Below are 23,129 nucleotides of genomic sequence, written 5' to 3'. Positions count from 1 at the left end.
ATACCCATTAAACAACTCCACACATCCCCCAAAACCAATCCCCTAGTAACCACCATTCTATTGTCTACTTCTATATGTTTGACTATTTTAGATGCTTCATGTAAAAGCAATCTTGGAGTACTTTTTCTTCTATGACTGACTTATTTCACTTATCCTAATGTTCTCCAGTCTATGGCTATACCACCCTGAATGCACTCAATCTCATCTTCATTATAGCATGTGATACTTACAACAACTCTATAGAGTAAGTATTATTGTTATCTGCATCTTAGAAATAAGGAAATGACTTGTCTAGGATCATACAGATTTTAAGTGGCAATATCAAGATTAGAGCCAAAGTAGGGCCAGCCTGATGGCTCACACCTGTAATCCCAGCACTTTGGGAAGCCAAGGCAGGTGGATCGCTTGAGGCCAGGAGTTCGAGAGCAGCCTGGCCAACATGGTGAAACCCCATCTCTACTGAAAATACAAAAAATTAGCCAGGCATGGTGGCAGATGCCTGTAATCCCAGCTACTTGGGAGGCAGAGGCAGGAGAATCGCTTGAACCCAGGAGGCAGAGGTGGCAGTGAGCCGAGATTGCCCCACTGCACTCCACCCTTGGTAACAAGAACAAAACTCCATCTCAAAAAAAAAAAATAGAGCCAAAGTAGTCTAGTTTTGTTTGTTTTGTTTTATTTTACCTTAACCACTTCATGTGCTCTAAATACCCACGTATAGTCATGCACTTGGAAGTCCTCCAGCCTAGATCAGTACTAGTACTACTTACTGTTTAGATGATGATGTTGAATGTGTGACTTGCATTCATAATACTAGGTGTTAATATGACTCCCAGGTTACTTCCCAATGCAACCAAATTCAGCCTCCCCTTCTTTATTTGTAAAATAGGAATAAGAATATCAACCTAACAGACTTGTTGAAGGGATTAGTTGAGATAATATATGTGGATGTACCTAGTGCCTGGCACATATTAACTAATCTATATATGTGTTTTCAAATTCTTTTGTATAACCTACCATCAAGTAACCGCCCATTATTATCAAGGTGATATACAAGGGCTGTCTCTAAAGGATATATTTTATAAATTCAATTTCAGGATTAGGAATGTATGAGTTTCCCCTGTATTACTCATATTCCTTTGTCCATTTCCCCTTTCAGCTAAGGGCATACAATTAGTAGGCAAAAATGTGTTCCTGATGACACATAATTGTATGTCCTTTGCTATGTGATCATATCACCTTGATAATAATGGGCAGTTACTTGATGGTAGGTTATACAAAAGGATTTGAAAACACATATAGATTAGTTAATATTTGCCAGGCACTAGGTACATATTGAGCCAACTGGCAAAGTCCCAAACTGGTTGGCAAAGCTAGGATCGATGAATGCCATGGGTAGTCCTTCAAGACAATGTAACCTCCCTCTTTTTAAGCTACCTAGTATTTTTATTCCTTTAAAAAAAACAGGCCCTAAAAGTAAAAATCAGTCAATATTTGATACGCCCATATCTGACACTCTGAACTTGGCTGTCAGTAGGGTGCCACAGCTTTCAATTCAGAACAATTAAAAAAAACTTCTTAATAGCCAAAAAAAGAAAGCACACATTCAGTGTGATTGTTATTTGCACTTCTTTGCCATAGGTTAGACTTACTGTATGGAGTGTTATCCAATGTGATAATTGGTAAGTTCATCTTTGCCCATGTACTGGACTTACCTACAAATTATAATATGGGGTTTGCATGCCATTATTGGTCTGCTTGCTTGAGGTCTTTCTAAACTCAACAGGAGCCTTGCTGTTGTCTCAGAAAACAGAGGTCGTAAAGGGTCAGACCTGTATAATAGGCAATTATTAAATATGAAACATTAGTTTGGAATGTAGAGAACACTACTAGATGAGAATGTGGGTCCCAATTATGAATTGGTTCTATGTTTAGTTTTCTAATCCATTTTTAAGATCATTTGGCATTAGTATTTATTTCAAATCTATTTCTTTTCAAAAATAAGTTGGAATTTTGTGGTTGACAGGTTGAAACCTGTGACTATGTATGATTATTACTAGTGCATTTGTTAATATTTGCCAGGCATGACACGAGATACTTCGACATATATTATCTCAATAATAACAAATTCCCTATTCAATCAAAAGGTAAAGGTGACTGCCCATTTGAAATGTAGTTTTTCATTGTTTAATGCATTATGTACCAACTCCAGACACCAGAGAGCTCATGTAATCAGCCTGATATTTTTTTGCCAGCCTTTCAGTGCATCCAGATGTTTAATTAGCAGAGTAAAGACATAATGTGCTAATAAGAGGCTGAGAACAACGTATTGAAGGGAGAGGTGGTAGTGGCATCTAAAATCCGTAGAAAATCTGTTAATATAATTTGCTAAAAAAAAATATATATATATATATAATTTGCTGAATGATGGGAAAACGGGAAGCAGAAAGAAAGAAACTTCTTATTGAAACAAATCCACACTAAAAAGTCATCAGTGAAAAAGAAATATGTATACAGAGAAATAGGAATCAGGAACAAAAACACATTGAACAAACAGGGAAGGCAAGAAAAAAGCAAACAGCATTTTAAATCAAAGTAGTGTCTATAGCACAGGGAATTTGAAAGGACCACATGTGGGGAAAAATATTTCCTGGGTGCCCTAGGGCTGCTGTTCCAAACATCTACTCTCTTGGTGTTCCTCGCTTTCATTGCCCCCAGCCGTGGTACACCCCCGTCTAACTCCACGGGAGCAGACAAGTAGGGGAGAGAGAGCAAGCAAAAGAGCTGCAGGAAACCAGGGCCAGTAACTTGCTGCAGCAGCAGCCTTAAGGAGACGATGATCCATCCGAACTTCCTATTCCAAGGCAAGCCAAGAAGATTAGTGTCTTTACATTTACCCTTGTTAAACAACTGAATTAGAGCCACTTGCCTTCTTTAAGGACCTTGGAAGGACTTTAATTTTTTCACTTATGGTGCATGGAATGAAGTGTCCATATGCTCAGTTAATCACTCCAACCCCTTCTCTTTGCATGAAACTCTCTTAAAGCACTTGTTACATTTTTGCTAGTATAAGAGTTCGCTGTTTACATATCTGTTTCTCCTACTGAGCCCAGAGCTCTTGAAAACAGAAAAAGGGTATTTTTATCTCTTCACCGCTCCAAGCAGCTAACAGTATTTTGCACCCGTTAGATTGTCAGTGGTCTCCCTGCCTCTCAGAATCCCTGTCCTTCACATCATTTCTCTACCAAAGAACAAAGCCTTTGTGTGAACTTTTTTGTGGTACAACAGTGCATTCAGCAGTCTACAGCAAATGGTGAAGGCTCAGAAAATGAGAGAGAGAAAGTTGTCACATTCACATATCTCAGGTTTAATAGTAATTGCATCAAAAACTGATGTTAGGCATGTTAACTCTAGTTGCTTCTATAAACTCCTTTAAAAACTGGTTCTGCAATGTTAGTATGTTCAGAATCACCCAGATTAAGTATGCATAATCCTGGGCTCTGTAAAAATTCTGATTCAATAGGTGGAGCTCAAGAATACGCATACTGCATAAGCTCCCTAGGTAATTGACAACACATTTGAAAATCATTGCTCTAAATAACTTTTTTCACAATGAGAATCCCAACCTCTATTTTCAGCATTACCACTAGACAACAATATTGGGAGGATTTTAAAAAAACAAATTCAGGTAGCAAGTACGTGTTAATTGTGTGCTCTTGGATGTACTAGGTGGCCTTACAATAAATCATTGCTATTCTGAAGGAATGGTCTCACTGAGGAAGAAGAAACTTCTAAACAGTGATATGTAACAGAATAGTTTACCCAAACTCTAAACAATAACTATATGAACTATATTATCCAGCTGATGAATGCTGGAGAATTCAGGAAAGAAAGAATCATGAGCAAAATACTTTGAATTTCTCTGAGGTGCCATATGAACTCGGAGGGAGAGACAATTCATAAAAAATGTGAACTGAACAAATTCTGAATTCAAAATACGGTTGATTATCATTGGCTATATTTTAGATCTTTCTCCATTTATGTATATTTTAAACGATATTGTTTCTCTTGAAGCTAAATAATCAGTATTGGTTTTGGGTTTTATTTCCAGATGGTTTAACCGACTGTGTGGATCCTGATTGTTGTCAACAAAGCAACTGTTATGTAAGTCCTCTCTGCCAGGGCTCACCAGATCCTCTTGACCTCATTCAGCAAAGCCAACCTCTCTTCTCTCAGCACACTTCAAGACTTTTCTATGATCGAATCAAATTCCTCATTGGCAAGGACAGTACTCATGTCATTCCTCCTGAGGTGTCATTTGACAGCAGGTATGTATGTATTTATTTTATTTCTTAACGAACAATGGTCATGTTTTTCCTTAACTATGAAAGGAAGATATCTTCTAAAGATCAGATTATTTCCCATTACACATAATCCACATTAATTTCTTTTTTAAGGCTTCTCTGGAAAGCCAAAACCCTTACTGATTAAGGGAAAACTCATTTCTAGAGAGTCTGTATCATAAAATTATGTGTGTGCATGTTTGTGTTTGTGTGTGTGTGTGTGCGTGCATGTGTGTGTGTGTGTGTGTGTGTGTGTGGCTTTTAAGAAAAACAGGAGGGAACTATAATTTGCAAATTTATTATTTAGCTTCTGGATTGATTCCTTGAAAAAATCTTGGATTTCCAAAACCTAAATTTTAAGTCTTATTTCATGATGAAAAATGTTTCCATAGGAAAGGGTTGAATAAGTTTGACATCCTAGTGTGAAATGCAAGACTCGTGAAAAATCTGTCTTCTAGAAAAGCTCAAATGTGTGAATTGTCACTTAAGACCTGAGACCAAAACCCAACTGATAAGGCAAAGAAATTTTTGAAAATCAACTTACTTATATGAAGTGTAATAACATGAATTTGCTCATTGTTATTCTCTACTTTATCCTCAGCAATGATATATTTTACCAATTAGCATTAGAAGTAAGTTACTAAAGTCAAGATTTCCAGGCTCAAAAATGTTCTCCTGTGTTTATTCCACAGTGTATATTTCACTGGCTTCCTAGACTATTGCAAATAGGAATTTTTAAGAAACATGGAAAGTATTTGTCCAGGAGCTCCTGTCTACATCCCACTCCCTCAGTTGCAGCCTGGTGGGAGTTACCATTCCCCAAGAATAACTTGGTCAAGAGTTTAGGTTGATATCAGTGACAATCTAAGAAAATTACAACTCCATCTTGACCTATACAAAGTCAAGGGGGGAAAGAGGTGTATGGAAATTTCAAATTCTTACCTCCCTTCCTTTCAGTTGTATGCTAGAACTGTTATTGAAACTTAAAAGTTTTAAATTATTTTTGTTATTGTGTAGTTCTGACTATTTAGGTTTTTGACAGAACCTAAAATCCAAATGCCAATGAATCACAAGAAAGGGCTTTTCTGCCAAGGATCTAGTCAAAGTTTTCCTTCTTCCAAGAGATTCAGTCATCTCCATTTCGAAGTGTTTCTTCCAGCTTTAATAACAACTCTGCAGTGACTTTCGGATGGGGTATAGTCAAAGTAATTATTTAGATAGTTGAGACTTATTTACTATACACCAGAGGAACAAAAAGAACAAAAAGCAGCCATAATCCCTATTTTCCTATTTAAGGTAGAAATAAGACACCAATTCTGTAGCTTGCTTCGCTCATTAAGAAAAGTTAATCCAAAAAAAAAAAAACGAAGTGAAAGAAATAACCTCCATGACATGGGGATGTGTTAAATGACTTACTAAACTCAAGTAAGGGGAGAAAGTCAGGACCTCAGAGAGACAAGAGACAAGTCATTGCGACCCAGAGCAGAGCATGTGAGCAATAAACTTAGAGAAGTGAGGACAAACTTAAACCCCTGCGGTTCAGCTTCATGCTTCAGCAGCACTTGCCAGCCGCTCAGAGTGAATGAAGCTATTACTTGTGGTGGTTAATGCCCTTCTCCTCCTCCTCGTTTGATTGAGTTTTCCTCATTCTTTTGTAAAATGCTCCAAGTCATCATTTGGCTCTACAAGTCACATTGAAATTCAGAACGATGGGTCTCTTTCATCCAGGGGTCTCAGCTATTACAGATATATCCATTCTGTCAGAAAAGGCAAAGGCCTTTCACAAGGAAAGTAGCTGAGGACAATCTAATTCTATTTCCTCGAAAAAAATCAACACATGCACTTTTATTTGGGGTATCTTTGGGCAAAATACATCCAATTCTGATCATATATATATAAATCATAATAGCTAGAGTCTCTTACATCTATATAGTACTTTTTAGTTTACAAAGCAGTCAAACATACATTATGTCATTTTATCCTCACGTTATCACTGTGAAGTAGATACTTGCATTAGGTGCATTTTATATATAAGGAAACTGAGGTTCAGAGAAATGAAATAACGTGCCCCAAATCACACATGCAGCAAGCTTGCATTGTAGCCACTCTTGTAACCTTTCCATTATGCCACAGCTGCCCCATTTCAATGTGTCCTTAAATAAGCCTGGTGACGTGAACCAAATTTATACTAGGTAAATGGTATTTGGGTCAACACAAGAAACTTAGAAACCAAATGACTTTTTAAAAATCCAGTTCAATTTAATACATTTTGGTGACATCATTTACAAAGTTCATATCAGTGCTAATGAACTTTTTCTTTGTAGATCACAATTGAATGACTCATGAAATAAATTTTTTGCTACATAGTGAAATGATAATGTTGGGTATTTAAAGGCTCTCAGGGAAAGAGATCAGAAAGAATAACAAACACTTAAGATCTTTCCTTGGAAAGCTACAGAAACTGTATAGACTGGAAATCACAAACTCAAATGTCAGCAAGGCCAAGCATGACACTGAAAGCGAAGGATGTGAGCCAAGTGGGTAGTGAGCTAGAAAGGCATGCCATGTCCCATCCAGAGGGGCAGCTGGCCCTTAGCGTTAGACCACCCTTGAACATTTGTATGTCAAAGATCGCATGCTAAATTTTTACGTGTTATTTAATCCTCACAAAAATTCTATATAGTAGGTACCATTACTATCTCCATTTTTCAGGTGAGGAAATAAGAATGGAGAATTTGAACCCAGAATTTGAACTGGTGTTGACAGCCTAGTCTCTAAACCACTATGCTGGGCCATTTTGGCTACTTGGAAAGCTGTGCTAGCTGACTCTGAAATACTTGTGGCTCTAGTACATCTGGGACTATAGGATTGCCCTACATCTAGGACTCTTATATGCCATAATTAGCTAAACAAACCACTTTGCTTTTTAGCTTTTGTTGCATAATTGAGAGATAGCTGGATAGGCAGGTGAAAAAAGCATTGCAGAGGGGCTCATTTGCCTCCCAGCAAAATGAGACCCACATAGCTGATTTGCTGCTGAGTGTTGCCACCATCAGAAATCTTTGGAGCTAAAGATGGTGGCATACAGGTGACTAAGTGTTGCAAGGACACACAAAAGTTAAAAAACTCTTTATCCTTGTGCATCCAAGGGAGACTACACTTTCTTGTTTTGAGTTAGCTGCAACCACATGTGAAAGCCCATGGAATATGTATGTCCTGTGCCCTGTGATGGTGTAACAACCGTGTGAACGTGCAACCTGCCCGTGGTGAAGATCTTGAGCAAACTCAACTGAGTTACCATTTTTTTCCTAAGTGCAATTTATCCTGTAGCTCGAGTTTCTTTATTTTCTTCAATCTACTCCAAACATGACTACAAAGTAAACCACATATTCTACAAGCCCTGTATGACTTATTACTTTTTAATAATGTAAATAGGTGAACAGAAGCATTATTGATCTTCAGTGTCTAAGCATTTAATCACTATTAATAATGTAAAAGGTTTTTATAAATATGTAAAAACAGGAGTACATTAAACTAAACGACAGCAGTAATTTGCAAAGCCAGACATTTCACTCACCATCACTAATGGAGAAGCGCATTTAAAAAATCAAAATCCTACCAGGGATAGTGCAGCAGCTGACAGCAAGGTCTGGCCAAACTCATTTATCTGTTTTGTAACCATGAGAGGTTGATCCTCACATCAATCCATGTCAGGTGTCTTTATCAGAAGTTGCTTAAAATCAGCCCGCAGATGTATTTTGTCTGTCCTGACATTTAGAAATTACGAGATCCAACATAAAAATCAGAATATCTTCCTTCTCAAGAAAACTTACATGGCTTGGCAACCCCGGGACCATGGGCATGGCATGGGTGGTCTAACGCTAAGGGCCAGCTGCCCCTCTGGATGGGACATGGCATGCCTTTCTAGCTCACTACCCACTTGGCTCACATCCTTCGCCTTCAATGTCATGCTTGGCCTTGCTAGCATTTGAGTTTGTGATTTCCAGTCTATACAGTTTCTGTAGCTTTCCAAGGAAAGATCTTAAGTGTTTGTTATTCTTTCTGATCTCCTTCCCTGAGAGCCTTTAAATACCCAACATTATCATTTCACTTAATTTTTGAACTTTTATTATATTGCTTTAAAAAGAGAAAAATGTGCCTGAACATGAATTAGAGATCACATTAATGGAACAATATTTCTCCTCTTAGTTTACGGGAGTTCCTTTGCATACCTCATGAATAAGTTGGTATACACTCTGCCTCACACCTTAGGCAAATAAACTCCTCTGAGCCAGTGGATCTTAACCTATGATGTCTTACATCCCAGCAATCATATATATCACATAATCCAGGTCCCACCGAAGTAGGAAAAAAGTTCACATTTTATGAGAAGAATGTGTATGTTCACAGGAATTTGATTACTATGTCCATAACTTGGAGTAAATTTTAAGAACAGCTTAAAGATCTAAAATTTTGCAACAGTCCTACTGAATGTAATTGTCGTGACCTCTTCTGCCCTCTCTAGTGGAATGCCTACCCTTAGTTGAAAATTTCTAGAATTAGGACCAAACTTAGGACAGCACTAAGCACATAATAGCAATGTTAACAAGCAAAAAATGAAACAAGATGATAGGTTTCTTCTAGCTTTCTATGGAATTGCTGCATTTCAGTTTCTTGGTTCACATGAGGATATACAATGTTAGCTCTGAATTGTCATCATTTCTAAATCTTAAGTTCTGTAAGGACAAAGACCAAGTCTGAGTTGTTCTTTTTTTGTTTTGAATATCTACTGATATATAGCCAATTATTCCAAGTAATGGATTAAAACAATTTAGTATTATGCTATTTCATGATTCTGTGGGTCAGACATTCAGATAGGGCATGGCCAGCATGGCTTATCTCTGCTCCATGATATTGGAAGCCTCAGCTGGGATGACTCAAATAGCTGGGGGCTGCAACAGCTGGACAGCAGCTGGGAATCCTTCTCTCTACTGACAGCCTTTCTATTTGGCTGCCTGGGCCTCCTGCTGGCATGGTAGCTAGCCTTGGCTTTGTCAGAGCTCTCATATGGTAGCCTAGGGCTCCAAGAGTGAGTGTTCCAAGAGACAGGAAATGGAAGTTGTTAGTCTCTTAAGGTCCAGGTCCAGATATTGTCACAGTATCACTTGTGTCATATACAGTTGGTCAAAGCAGTCACAGAGCTTCCCTAGATTCAAAGGGAAGGACATAGATCCCACCTCTTGATGAGAGCAGTATCAAATAATTTTTGGCCACCTTTAATCTGTCTGATACCATTGTATCCCCAGATCCTAACACAATATCTGTCATGAAGAAGTTGAAAAACAAGTGAGTGAGTTAGTAGCTTAGCTGTGATTTTGAAGTGTGAGTGCTCTGTATTAGGCCATTCTTGCATTGCCATAAAGAAACACTGTAGACTGGATGATTTATAAAGAAAAAGAGGTTTAATTGGCTCACAGTTCTGCAGGCTTTACAGGAAGCGTGGTACTGGCATCTTCTCACCTTCTAGTGATGCCTCAGGATGCTTTCAATCACAGTAGAATGTGACAGGGGAACAGGCTTGTCACATGGTGAAAGCAGGAGCAAGAAAGAGAGAAGGAGGTGACAAACACTTAAACAGCCAGATCCCATGAGAACTCATTCACTATTCTGATAACAGCACCAAGCGGTGGTGCTAAACCATTCACAAGAAATCCATCTCTATGATTCAGTCACCTCTAATCAGGCCCCACCTCCAATACTGGGGATTATAATTCAAATGAGATTCCGGCAGGGACAAACATACAAATTATATATGTTCTTCTCATATTTGCTAATGAAAAACTCATTTTGGTTGCCTAGAACACACAAATGATATTAGGACCTTAAATAATCCAGTTCTCAAAGGTAGAACCAGCCTAAAGTTGAGACTACAGTTCTCTAAATAGCAAAAGAACAAAATTCATAAAAGATACAGTGATAATATAAGGATAGCAAAGTAATTATTCTTTTTTAAAATTTGCAATATATTACATCACTATCACAGCCTGCCAATAACTGACATCATTTATGACTTTGTGTATGCATCAATAATTCTGTTTTCAATGAGTTAGCTAATCAAAATTTAGTACCAAGAAAAAAGTGGAATGTAAGTAGCAATATCAGGAAGTCAGCAGGAAGACTGCTGTTAACTGGCTCATTTTGGTATGCGTCATTATTCTGTCTCATGAGAAAACCAACGAGAAGCACCATAAAACAAACTGAAGTACTACAAACGCCTTGAACATGGAATTTTTGGCAAACTATTTATTTATCTAAACCTTCATCCTCCTTTACTACACCCTACTCAATAATCGATTCTTGTTACTGATTAGTCATGATACCTGGTGATAACCATAATTACTCATCATAACTCGTTTAATAAAACATGCTTTCTGCCCTTAGCTGAGCTGGGAATTTATACCATTTGAGATTTTGTGAATGACAAAACAAATTATTGACCCAAAACTGAGATCGAAGGAAGCCTGCAGGAAGATGGTTGTTGCTGTAGAAACTGCTGATCTTGAATAAAGACTGAGACTTAAGAATAGCCATAATTGACAGATACTAGTTACTGTTTTAAGTATATGTTTTATTATAATATTTTACAATATTAGTATTTCCAGAGAAACTGAGGACTTTACATCCTCAGAAAGAGACACAAGACTCCTCTGCCATTCTTAATGTAATATAATACCCTACCGTAAATTTATTCTTCAAGAATGATGAAGGATATGCATTCACTCATTCGTTCAACAATATTTCTTGAGTACTCACTCCATGCTAGGAACTGTGCAGACGGAGACAAACAAAAGAAACACAGTCTCCTTATTCACAGAGTTTACAGTCTAGTGCAGAAGTGGTCAAAATATCAAGTAAATACATAAATAATTAAAATAATTATGAATTGCAGTAAGTCTAGGGATCATGGAACATCAGGTTTTTAAGGGGGCTTGGAGTTCATCAACTCAGGAGTCCAAATTCAGCTGTTTTGATGGGGAAGACAGGTAGCCCTTTAAGCCAGAAGCATTCTAGCAAATAAGACAAAGTCATTAAACAATTATAGAAGTGAAACTGACCTGGAAGTTTTCAGCAATAATCAAGACATGGGACTAATTGGCTCAGGTGAGCATGAAAAGCTGCAAAAATTGACACACACAGGAGACTATTGATGACTTGCAAGAAAAATACAAAGCTTATTTACAGTTTAACCATATGCAAACAGTTTCATCCTTTGACATTTGGGGCTATAAATAATTTTCTCTACAATTTAAAATGTGTGTACCAAACAAATTCCAGGGGGAAAAAAAACAATTAATCATCAAAAAAAATCCCATTTAGCACAATAAAAAAAAAATCCCCATTAACCACACTTTGGAGCCATTTAAAACAATAGATCCTACAGTTTCTTTCAAGATGATCCATTTTAGGGGAAGATTAATCATTTCACTCTTTAAATGTGTGAACACTATAATGTTTACTTGGTTCACTTCTTCATTCAGTGATAGGTACTGTTCTAGGCTCTGGGATATAGTGGACAAAATCTATTCCCCGTACAGTCTAGTGAGGGAGACAAACAATGAAAAAGGTAAATGTCAGGAAGGTATAAACACTGTCAAGTGAGATAAAGGTTAGGGACAAAGAAGGACTATTTTAGACAGAGTGGCCCAGGGACACCTCTCTGAGGAGGTGACACTAGAGCAGTAACCTGAATAACATTCATCTGTATACGAAATGATCTTAGTATAAATGCTTCTTGCTACCTGGGCCCCTATGCAATAGATTTTCACAGAAATTGGAGCCTGCTGTTGACTTTTAGGGGGCCAGTTGAATCAAAATTCTGTGACATCATCTGCAATGGAAAATTGCAAACAAATTTGTAAAACAAACCTTTCTCAAGGAATTACTGCATATTTTCACTGGGTTTTACTGATAAATGGATGGGGCACCTGCCCTCCAAGAATATGTTGAGAAAATTTGAATACCTCAGACAAACTGAATGGGACCTGGAAAGTGAAATCAGTAACAGCCATAGACCATTTGCTCATGCATGACCAGAAAAAAAAATACCGGATCTTCATCAATTAGTGTTAACCCTAGAATAAATCAAATGTTGAGAAACCACTTACTGACTTGGAATTATTAAAATAAAGATAAGCCAAGCCTATATTTTAAAATAATTGAAAGGAAATATAGTGCTATTACAGTATTCAAGCATTCACAGAATTAACATGTACAGTTTTGTCTGTCTACGAGTAACCCCAGAAGGTCTGCAACATAAACATTTGTAATTTCACTGAGGTACAAATTTGAATCCATATGCCTTGTGTTTAACCTTTTCATGAATCTGTTTGTTAAAGACCTCTAAGTCTACTTTCTGTTGGCAGACTTTTGTGTGTTTTTAATCTAGGAACATGACAGACATTATACCAAGTACGCAACTAGGGGTTGATAAACATACAATGCAACAATTGCTGAATAAATTGAATAGACTAAGGGCTCGGGTAAGCTCTCTATAGAGCACCAACATCCTCAAATCTACCTTCTGTTCACCTTCCTTTCTAGAGGAAGGCACTGCACATGACCTGCTCACATTCAGAAAAAGAATTCCGATGTGTTTTGGATTGGCCATGGTTGCTTGTGATTCTGTTTGTCTTTCCATGTTGCTTTTCCTGAGAAATCTCCTTTGCTTATCACCTCTGATGATGATGTCCTAATTGGGAAGTAAGGCTGTAGCTACTTGCTAATAAAGCACTTTGATCTTCATGTGAACGTTGTTACTGAAGATGGGATCTCCTGATTTTCAGACTATGTTGTCTAATGCTAAAATTCAGAAAACACATGTTCAAGACACATTTAAAACATTACAAAGTGCAGAAGGTTCCTAGATGTATAGTGCTGACTGTCTCCTGAAATCAGCAGTCAACACCTAAAGGTACCAAAAAGAAAAACTGTGAGACTTTCACTTCTTTGCAAATGTTCCTGGGCAAAGAAGAATGAAAAATCAGAACACAAATCTTCAAAAGGCTGTTTCAACTGATTATTTATGATCCTTTGAAACTCAGATGTTCCAAAATGCTTAATAATTGTAATCAATAATACCAGTAACTACCTACAACTTATCTCAGCATGAATAGTTATTTTCTAATATTTTATCTATCCTACTTACTGCTCCATTAGGATCTAAAGTCAAAAGGCTCAAATCCTTATTACATACTACTCAGTCATACTATTTGCTTGTAGTGACTCTCTAACTGGTTCTATCATCTCATTCTGTCCCTAGAAAGGACAAAGTGAATGCAAGTTTGGGAAAAAAAGAACAAATGACGTGCTATAACTCATCTCCACTACACACCCTGCACATAGAAAGTGCTCAGCAGTTGGTAAATTTCTCCAGGTAGCAATAATTCTGTAGATAGCAACATCTTAGTAGGTGATCACTTTCTCTTCATTTGTAGCCATATTGTTTATTTCTTGACTAAGAAATATCTGCAATACAGTTCAGGCTCTTTGGAGGCCAGGTCAAGAGATCTCCACCCCTCCACCACTTATGAGCTGTGTTACCTTAAGCAAGATTTTTAACCTCTCTGAGTCTGTTTCTTCATTTTTTAAATGGACCTAATAGCTGTACCTACTCAGGGTTATGTGGACATTACATGAAATACAGTAAGGGAAGTATCTGGCATAGTACCTGAGTCATAGTATAATAAATATTTTATTTATAGAACATATATATCTAATAATTATCAGCATTCATGACAATAGAATTCAAAAGGCCTAGTTCAAAAAGTGATCATTTTACTATGTAATCTTACTGTGATGGCATCCTTGTGAGGTGGCTAGGGAGAGGTAAGCAAAGAAAGATCATTCCAACTTTACATAAAGAGCAAATGGAGCTGAGAGTTAATTCTATTTCTTAGGAAAAGTCACAATGGTGGTTACTAGAAAGCCAGAGCTAGAACACAGCTGTGGCTGGAACAAGGCCACATTTCTTCCTCTGTGGAGGGAAGAGCAATATATGCCCAGGAGATAGCCAACAAGAAGGATCTTTCCTATATTTAATGACCACCCATTACTCAAAAGGCAGATTCCGAGAAGTGACGAGAGGTTAATGAGGTTAACAAAACCCAATAAGGCTGATTGCAAAGATAAAAAACACTAGAGTAATGTGTAGAACAAGGGAAAAAGAAACCAAAATTTTTAAAGGAAAAACTAACTTCACACTATTCAAGATTTGCAAGGGCTTACAGGACAAATATTTCAGGATTCAAATTCTGGACGAAAATAATCATGTGTCTAAATGAAGCAAACTGGTACTTACGTAGTCCTGAAAATGTGACTGTGTCGTCAGTTTTCTTGTTGCTTCAAAACACTTGATCTTTTTCCCATTACTTTGGGGATCTCAGGCATCCAAAGCAAGCCTACTTTTGACAAGCAATTACCAGGGCAGATGGGAAAATAGCCACCCTACCTCAGGGTGAGTGCCCCCATTTTGTTTTATTTGAAACATCACTAGCCATGAGGAAAATAATTCTGCTTAAAAAGCTATCTGCATTTTCAATAGCACCACCTTTCCCAGAGTCCTAGAATGTTGATGGCTAATGCTCCCAGCTGCTTTTAATGTTACCCACTTGGTAGGCATTATTTATTTGGGCTAGTGACCAACTGAGTAGGATTAAATCAGCCTGCCATATTAAAGAAAAAACTAATGAGGAGATTGTATTAGGTTTGCATCTGAACATTCACTGCATTTGAATTTTCAGAACATGGAAACAGGTTTATGCTATAACATTGTTTTCACAGTGCTGTACCAGGTTAGATAACATATATCAAAAATAGCAGGTGTTATAAGGAAACCCCAAACATATCTGGATATTAGAAGTCCCAAATGCATTTAAATTATAAAATACCAAATGGTAATTAGATAATAATATATAAAGGAATAATGGGGTTAGTGTGCATAAATTAAGCATTTGAGGACTATTCATTTCATCTTCCTGATCACAATAGGTACTGTTTAATTCCATAAAAGAGTCAAGTATCAAACAAAACACTCCTGATGAGAATGTCGTAATGCTCAATCCAGAATGTTGGCTTCTAATAAATAAAGTGTAAGGCATCTGTCACATAGGAATCTCAATGTAGTCACTGAAACCCTTGCCTGAAGCATTGCCATGAGCATAGGTTGCAAGAATCTTTGGGTTTATTTTATTTTATTTTTTTATTTTATTTTTTGAGACAGAGTTTCACTCTTGTTGCCTAGGCTGGAGTGCAATGGCACAATGTTGGCTCACCACAACCTCTGCCTTCCGGGTTCAAGTGGTTCTCCTGCCTCAGCCTCCTGAGTAGCTGGGATTACAGGCATGTGCCACCATGCCTGGCTAATAGTAGAGATGGGGTTTCTCCACGTTGGTCAGGCTGGTCTCAAACTCCTGAACTCAGATAATCTGCCCGCCTCAGCCTCCCATAATGTTGGGATTACAGGCGTGAGCCACCGCACCCGGCCTGGATCTTACAACTTCATATTTTGAAATATTTGAGTTGAAATTCTTTGAACCTGCCTTGAGCATGTGCTGTGTACATTAGGCACTGGGAAGGACACAGAGAAGAAAATCACACAGTTCTTGCCCTACAGTGGCTAGCTAATAAAAAGACAGACATCTATAACTGTCATCTGAGACCGGTTATGATACAATAATACAAGTATGAGCATTCTATAATGAGGATGGGGGAGACATGGACACTTATTTGGAACAAATAAATTGGACTAAAACATATTTCCATTTTATAATCTCTGAATTTGAAGACCCTGTAGTTCATCTTGTAGTGCAACCACCCCTTGGTCATGCCAGTTTCAACATGACCCCCCAAACTACAGTTGTTGCAAACCCTTTTCCAGAGGTTTATATGGAAGAGTTAAAATTCATGCCTGACAGATTTTATAAGGGTGAGATTGTGAACCAGTGGTTGATTTGCCTGCCTGGATATGGTTTATGCCTCCTGCCTCCCTCTCCAGTTCATATGCCTTAATTGGCTGTGTATATTATGGCCTTGCTTTTCCTAAAGCAGCAGTTCTCAAATGTTTGTCTTGTTCTCAAATGTTTGTCAAATGTTAATTCTATGACCCAACACCAGACCTACCAAATCAGAAACTCTGGGGATACAACCCAGCAATCTGTGTTTTAAGAAGCCTTTCCAGTGATTCTTTGGACAATCAAGTTTAAGAATCACTGATCTATAAGAGAAAAAGATTATCAGACAGGACTGAGGACCAACACCACAATCCCAAAGTTACACTCTAAAGAGAAGCCCCTTTATTCACTTTGTGATGGCAGTAGTAACAGGAACACCACAAACCCTTTGTCCTAACTATTCAGAGGTATTTGCATTCCAGTAGAGACCCCCAAAGCTACAATTGTCAGGGGAATCCTCCAGTCACACCTCATATGCAACAAATTTCTATCCCTTGGAGACCTGAACCAACAGACAATTCAAAGAGGAAATTACAGGGCTTCAAACACTAGTGAGCAAAGGATTCATATAGCCTCTCCAAGCCCAGTCCTTCTCAATGCTACCTTTTGACCAGAGCTGTCAGCTGTAGAAAGGATTTCATCTGTTCCTATGGAAAAAAACAAACTAACCTGCACACCTGCTGCTAGATCCCCTGCTGGCTAGGTCCTTGATTTTGAATGTTACCCTTCAAAGCCTGCCTATGCTCATGTTAGCAACAAAAGCAAATCGCTATCACTTTTCTAGCCCCCTGAGTCTCCGTTTTCTTTCGACATACTTTAATCAGAAATACAATGTAGGAAATTGCATCTTCTTTCAGCAATTTACTTTTCAGCCTTGTTTTTCAAACCAACTTTTGTGCTTGAGGTTAATGTTGTTGCCTGAGGTGTTAAACGAATATCGGAGATTTGACATCGAAGACAAAAGACAACAAATAAGGCAAGAGGAGAATGGAACCAAGAGTTGATTGAAAGCTAGGGATAATTTGACTATTCCATGAAAATAGCAAATACAGAATGAATTAGACCTTTTGCATCAGAACTGTCTAACAAGCAGCTTGTTAGTTAAATAAGGCTCTCAGTAAAATGTATTCTGACTTGCATTTCCCAAGATGCCCTGTTCTTCAGACCAAGCTCCAGACACCTAGAGGATTCAGCATTTAGTTAAAGTGGAGAAGCAATTCCTTTGGGGTTGCTGCTTTAGCATAGTGACAGCAGGTAGACAGCTTGGCAGCAAGCTGTATTCTCTGGAGAACGGGAAAAAAGACACTTGTGAGGGGTGATATTCCCCATGCATGTTTTTAAGGTCACACTGGATATGCCCATCTAAGTTCAAGTTATCTTGCTCTAACCAACAACAGCAGGGAGAGGTTCTTGTTTTCAAAGATTCAACCAAGCAAAGCATCCCATCCATGTCTGTGAATCAAAAGAGAGCCCCAAGCAAAGTCAGAAAGTATGCAATGCCTGCCATTGAAAGTACAGAAGAACATACATTTAGACACACCAATCCAACATAAAAGACAGTTACACTGGACACATAGCTGCTGTACACATGTCCAGGACCAGCTTCATGACAGTCCAGACAGTAGCTTCTATCATCTTGCTTGAAAGATTCAGAAGAGTTCTATATTTTATTCAATTGAAAAGGTTTCAGAAAAAGACAGATTTTTAAGGACCAGAACTCAGGTTGAAGGTAGTTTTGATGTGGCAAAAATTTAAGAGTTCAAGTTGCCTCCCCATGGCAGACCAAGTACTGGCCAAGTAGGACTAATTTCAATGGTGATTTGAGGAAGCCAGGGACTCTCTGGAAGAAGAAACAGGGAGGGCACCATAATGGGAATAAGAAAAATCACAGAAAGCAGGACTGTGGTAGTATCAAAGGCAGGCCCTCACCACACATACCTCACTACTCAGCTAGGATCTAACTTTGGGGGAAAAAAATGAATTATACAGGCTGCCTTAGATAGAAGAAGCATAATCAGAATAGATTATATAAATGGGAAAGAGGAACTGTATTTTAGGGACTGTGGGGAATCAGGAAAAACAAACCAGATCAAGGCTACCATACACAATTATTAAGAAAATGGAACTTGGAATCTGCACAAAATGGCAGTTGAGCTGAACGAAGTGGCACAATATGCCACACTTCCAAAGAATATATATGAAGGCTTCCTAATGGCCATTTGGACATGATGTAGCCTGTCTGGGAAAGCAAGTACACTCAAGAGCTTTCTTTTTCAAATGGAGACTTTGCCTAAACAGTAGATTTTTCCTAAATTTCAGCATGCAGTGCCAGTCAAGATTACTGCAAATTAAAACGAATACTTTAATACTGTCCTGAAGTTTAGATAATTTACCCTGACACTGGATGACTGATACTGTTCAAAGATTATAGTAAGTCCTAGTAATACAGGAATAAAAAGACCTAAGAGTTATTCTTGTGAAAAATGGATGACATGGAGTGTGTAAATAATGAGAGCAAATGCAGCAAGATACAGGGAATCTTAGAACATTTAAAGTCTAATACATTACAAAGGGAGTTCAATACTGATAAATGTAGAATAATAAGTTTTATGGGGCTTTATCATATGCTGTAAGTTTGTGTGGATCATAAAATATGAGGAATAAAAAAGTAGGGGAGTTGAAAGACAAGTCTGTGAGCATTATTTATGAGTGACGAAGAGTGAAATGAATGAAAAGAAGAACAGGTAGACAATGTCTTGAATAATGATGACTTTGATGAGTCGTTATCACACAAATCTGTGTGCTTCATAAAACATGAGGAATATTAAGAAGCAGACGAGTCAAAAGACAAGACTACTCAGAATGAGATACAGAACGAAGAAAGAGGAATACAAGGGAAATGCACAGAATAATGATAACTTTATGAGACTTTCACTCACCAGCTTGGATCCTTCATAAATATAAGCCATATAGAAAATAAAAGAACAGCAGAAAGAAGAGACAGGTCTGTGTGTGTGTCATAAAATACGAGAAAATAATGCCAAGGAAGCTTGACAAAATAAAAACAAAAATAATTGAGCCTAGTACATCTGTAGAAAAACACAATGTCTACATTAATGTGAGGAAATAAAATGAGTGAGTTTGGAATTGTCTTGCCAATGGGGAATCAGCAAGCACCTAGGTGGGTGTTATTGTTTTAAAGGCCACCTTGTTAACTGGTGGAGGGTTGGCAAGGTAATAACTAACCCCCACCATACTCCCAAAGCAGCTACCAGCATTGAGAGCTCAGGAAACAATGCTTAACTAATTTCTAAATTGTATGGCATCACTACAGTGTCTTCCAGCCCCCCTTGGAACCAATCCCTATGTAATTTGCAGGAGATTTTTCTCAGCTTGTTTCCACTCAAACTATATCCACCTTGTCAAAAGTTGTTCTGTAAAGACATCTAAAACGTTACTGTATAAAACCAGAGATGTTTTATTTTCATTTCTTGTTACATTGGACTTAGAACCTGGGACCAGATCTGTCAGAATTAGTTCAAAATCCAGAACTCAATGACTTCAAGTGTCTTCTCTATTAGAACAAACGGGATTTCAAAATGATACCGAAATTGGAAGAATCAAACATGGCAAAACAACTGCCAATATGCCATTTGCATGCCACTCAGAACCATGATTTTTACGTAATTCATAAAATGGACAGCTCACTGGAAAGAAAGCCACTGATCTACGTTATAGATCTATGAATGTTGGTCTGAGAGTTCAGAAAATACACAAACACTAATAGCAACAATTACACTCACTTGCCTTTGCATAATACTTAATGGCTTGTCATTTGTGCTAGGGAAGCCCTTATGTAGAACAGTATAAACCCTATTAGCATAACTTACAACCAGTTCCTCTGATTGAAGCAGAATTTAGTGGTGAGGTTTATTGGCTAAAACATATACAGTAAACTTTCACTGGTAATCTGTAGCTTATTCAAAGGTGTTTTTCTTTTTTCAAATGATGTTTGTGGCCATGAGTGTTTACACACTTCCCTTTACTTTCTTATTCTGTTAAAGGAATGTATAATTCCAGGGTAAACTGATTAGGGTTACTCTCAACAGCCATGTTTGTCTGAATAGCATGGCCCCTTTAAATCCAAGAGTGAGCTGCCCTGGATACCCAGAATATCACTTGGTTAAAAAAGAAAAAAAAAGTGACACTGATGCCCTAGGAAAAATCACTGACCTTGCTCAACCTTCCTCAACTCTGCCAGCTCCAGCTATAAAATTCATGTCCAAGAGCTCAGGGCTGCCAAGACTAGGATTAAACTCTGGCGAAAAAAACTGTCCCTTCCTCCCCAAATAACAGCAGACCAGTGAAAAAAATTCTTTGCTTGGGATTTGTCCCAGGGCACTCTTCTTAACTGCCAGCCTCCTGAAATTTGTTACGGCTTGTCAGCCAGGCTAGGGCTGAAAGTCTTGTACATTTTAGTGGCCTATGTTTCTGAAAGAGAGACCCATTTAGGGACTAGTTTAATGGAGTTCCATTTTTTAGTAGGGATGAGACTTGTTTGTTTAAAGGGAAAGTGTCTTGAAATATTTTATTTAAATTAGGCAAGAAAAGCAGTATATCACTGTCGGGGATCATGTCTCTTTTGCAGACTTTAACTTAAAGTGTACTCAACTAAATTTGTTTGGTTGGTTGGCTGGTTGTTTTTCCAGAAAAAGGCACTTTGGCAGTGTGTATCAGGAGGCTTAAAAATATTCATACTATATGTGTAAATCCATAGAAAATGCACACAACTAATACTGCTGATTACCTCTGATGAGAACACCAGGAAGTAGTAAAGAGATGGTCAGCAGGGACTTTAGTCTTACCTTACAATATGTTTATGTATTAACTAATGTAATTAACTTTAATTTTGATAACAGAAAAGTATCCTTCCACAACTTAGGACTCTCTCCCAGGGAAATGATAAGAAATTTAAGGCAGAAAAAAAATAAAAAACAACAAAATGTTCTAAAATCAGGAGTGGGTTAAGCAAGTTATAGGATACTAATTTAAGGGTATATTGTATAATTACAAAATGATATATTAAGGAATTTCTAAATACATTGGACAATATTAGTAATATGTTTTCAACCTTAAAATATCTGGATTGAGAACCATACCAAGTATGATCCTAATTTTGATGGATTAAAAAAAGAGAAACACATCCCCTCCCCAGAAGGTTAGTTTTCTATTGGTTTGTGAAATTATTGTTTTCTTTGTTACACTTGACTGTTTTCCAAAGTTTCTACAACTTGACTTCTGGAATCTAGTCTCAACATGCTTTTCTGTTTGCCTTTGGTCTTGTGTTACAGGCGTGCCTGTGTGATTAGAGGCCAAGTGGTGGCCGTAGATGGAACTCCTCTAGTGGGAGTGAATGTCAGTTTCTTGCACCACAGTGATTACGGGTTTACCATCAGCCGGCAAGATGGAAGGTATGTCAGTGTTGTTTCTGATCATTGTAGGGGCCAAATACTGACTTCTAGCCAGGGGTAATACTAGGGCTCAGATGATACAGTCATGTTAAGCCCATCTTTCTTCAAACTATATCTCAAAAAGTCATTGGTGATATTTATTTCCTCTGTTTCCTAATTAATTCAAATTGAATTCCTGTTCTAATCCTTTCAAGTCGTCTTGTAACCTAGGCCATGTGAAAAGTTGTCTATCCTTTATCTAATTCCATCTACAAATGCAACTTCAAAGTTCAGTTAGATTATGCAAGTGATAAATAAGGAACCATGGAACACATAGGCTATTTTTCCATAGTAACCCCCAAATATTTCAGAAATGAATGCATCCAAAATATTTCCTCCAAAAATACAGAATTCAACCACATGAATTAAGAAGTTTTTAAAATGCATCCTGCCTCGGCTGCCTATTTGACTATTGGCTGCAACTGATGGACAAGCTTGGCCAGCCTACTTAATTACAATGATTTAACCTGAAGCACCAACCACCAGGCTGCTCTCTAAGTGCTTCTCAAGGTTCTCTAAGATCTGGGAAGCAAGACCTTGAAGTAAAACCTTCTCAACCTGGAAAATGATTTGCTCATAACGACATTTTTGTTGCTGTCATTTAGACAGACATTGACTCGGAATATTAAATCAATAGGCCCGTGTGTCCAGCTCCAGGTTAAAGGTACCTATTTATGACTCTCAGGAACACTGTAATAAAGGCTTTGAGACACCTTAGTCTCCAGGTGGCTATCCTTAAAATGTCCTACTCATAACAAGCCCCTTCAATAATCACACACCAAAAAAAAAAGAGACCTGTTGGCTTGGAGCTTTATTACATTGTGAGAAACTATCTAATTTCAAGAACCTACAATCAAACCTTATTAGTCCTAGCCACTTTAGAAATGTTCATTGTTCAACTTGGGCTGTGCTGGATTTATTTTTTCAAGACCCTTTCAAGAAACTGTTTATAAAAAATTAGTTTCAAAAGATAATAAAGAGTTTTAGCCTACTTAAGAAAATAAACTGTTCTTAAGGACTTTAGAAAATTATATAAATTATTTATGTATAAATTATATTGCTAATTACTAACTAACCATCTCTATATGATAACAAGCTCAGTAGAACTACTTTGGTAGCACACACATGTATGTACACACATATATGTACATATATATGCGCGCACGTGCACACACACACACACACACACATATATAACTATTTCCTTTCAAATATTCTATAATCGGAGATCTCTATTAATTCAAATGAGTTTTTCTCCCAATTAGATTAAA

General features: G+C 37.7%; 1 protein-coding gene across 3 annotated transcripts in view; it reads left to right on the top strand.

Annotated features, from left to right (window-relative positions):
* TENM1 (teneurin transmembrane protein 1) overlaps nt 1-23,129 on the top strand; it is an 801,721-nt gene that overhangs the window by 633,264 nt on the left and 145,328 nt on the right. For all 3 annotated transcript variants that reach the window (XM_078363019.1, XM_054251187.2, XM_054251185.2), the window contains exons 18-19: nt 4,109-4,325; nt 21,700-21,819. In XM_078363019.1, coding sequence (XP_078219145.1) covers nt 4,109-4,325; nt 21,700-21,819 — 337 coding nt within the window. The remainder of the gene's footprint in view (nt 1-4,108; nt 4,326-21,699; nt 21,820-23,129) is intronic.

Source organism: Callithrix jacchus, chromosome X, assembly GCF_049354715.1.
Source record: "Callithrix jacchus isolate 240 chromosome X, calJac240_pri, whole genome shotgun sequence".
Lineage (NCBI taxonomy): Eukaryota > Metazoa > Chordata > Mammalia > Primates > Cebidae > Callithrix > Callithrix jacchus.
Note: the sequence above shows the minus strand (reverse complement) of the source record. Positions and strands in the feature narration are given on the sequence as shown.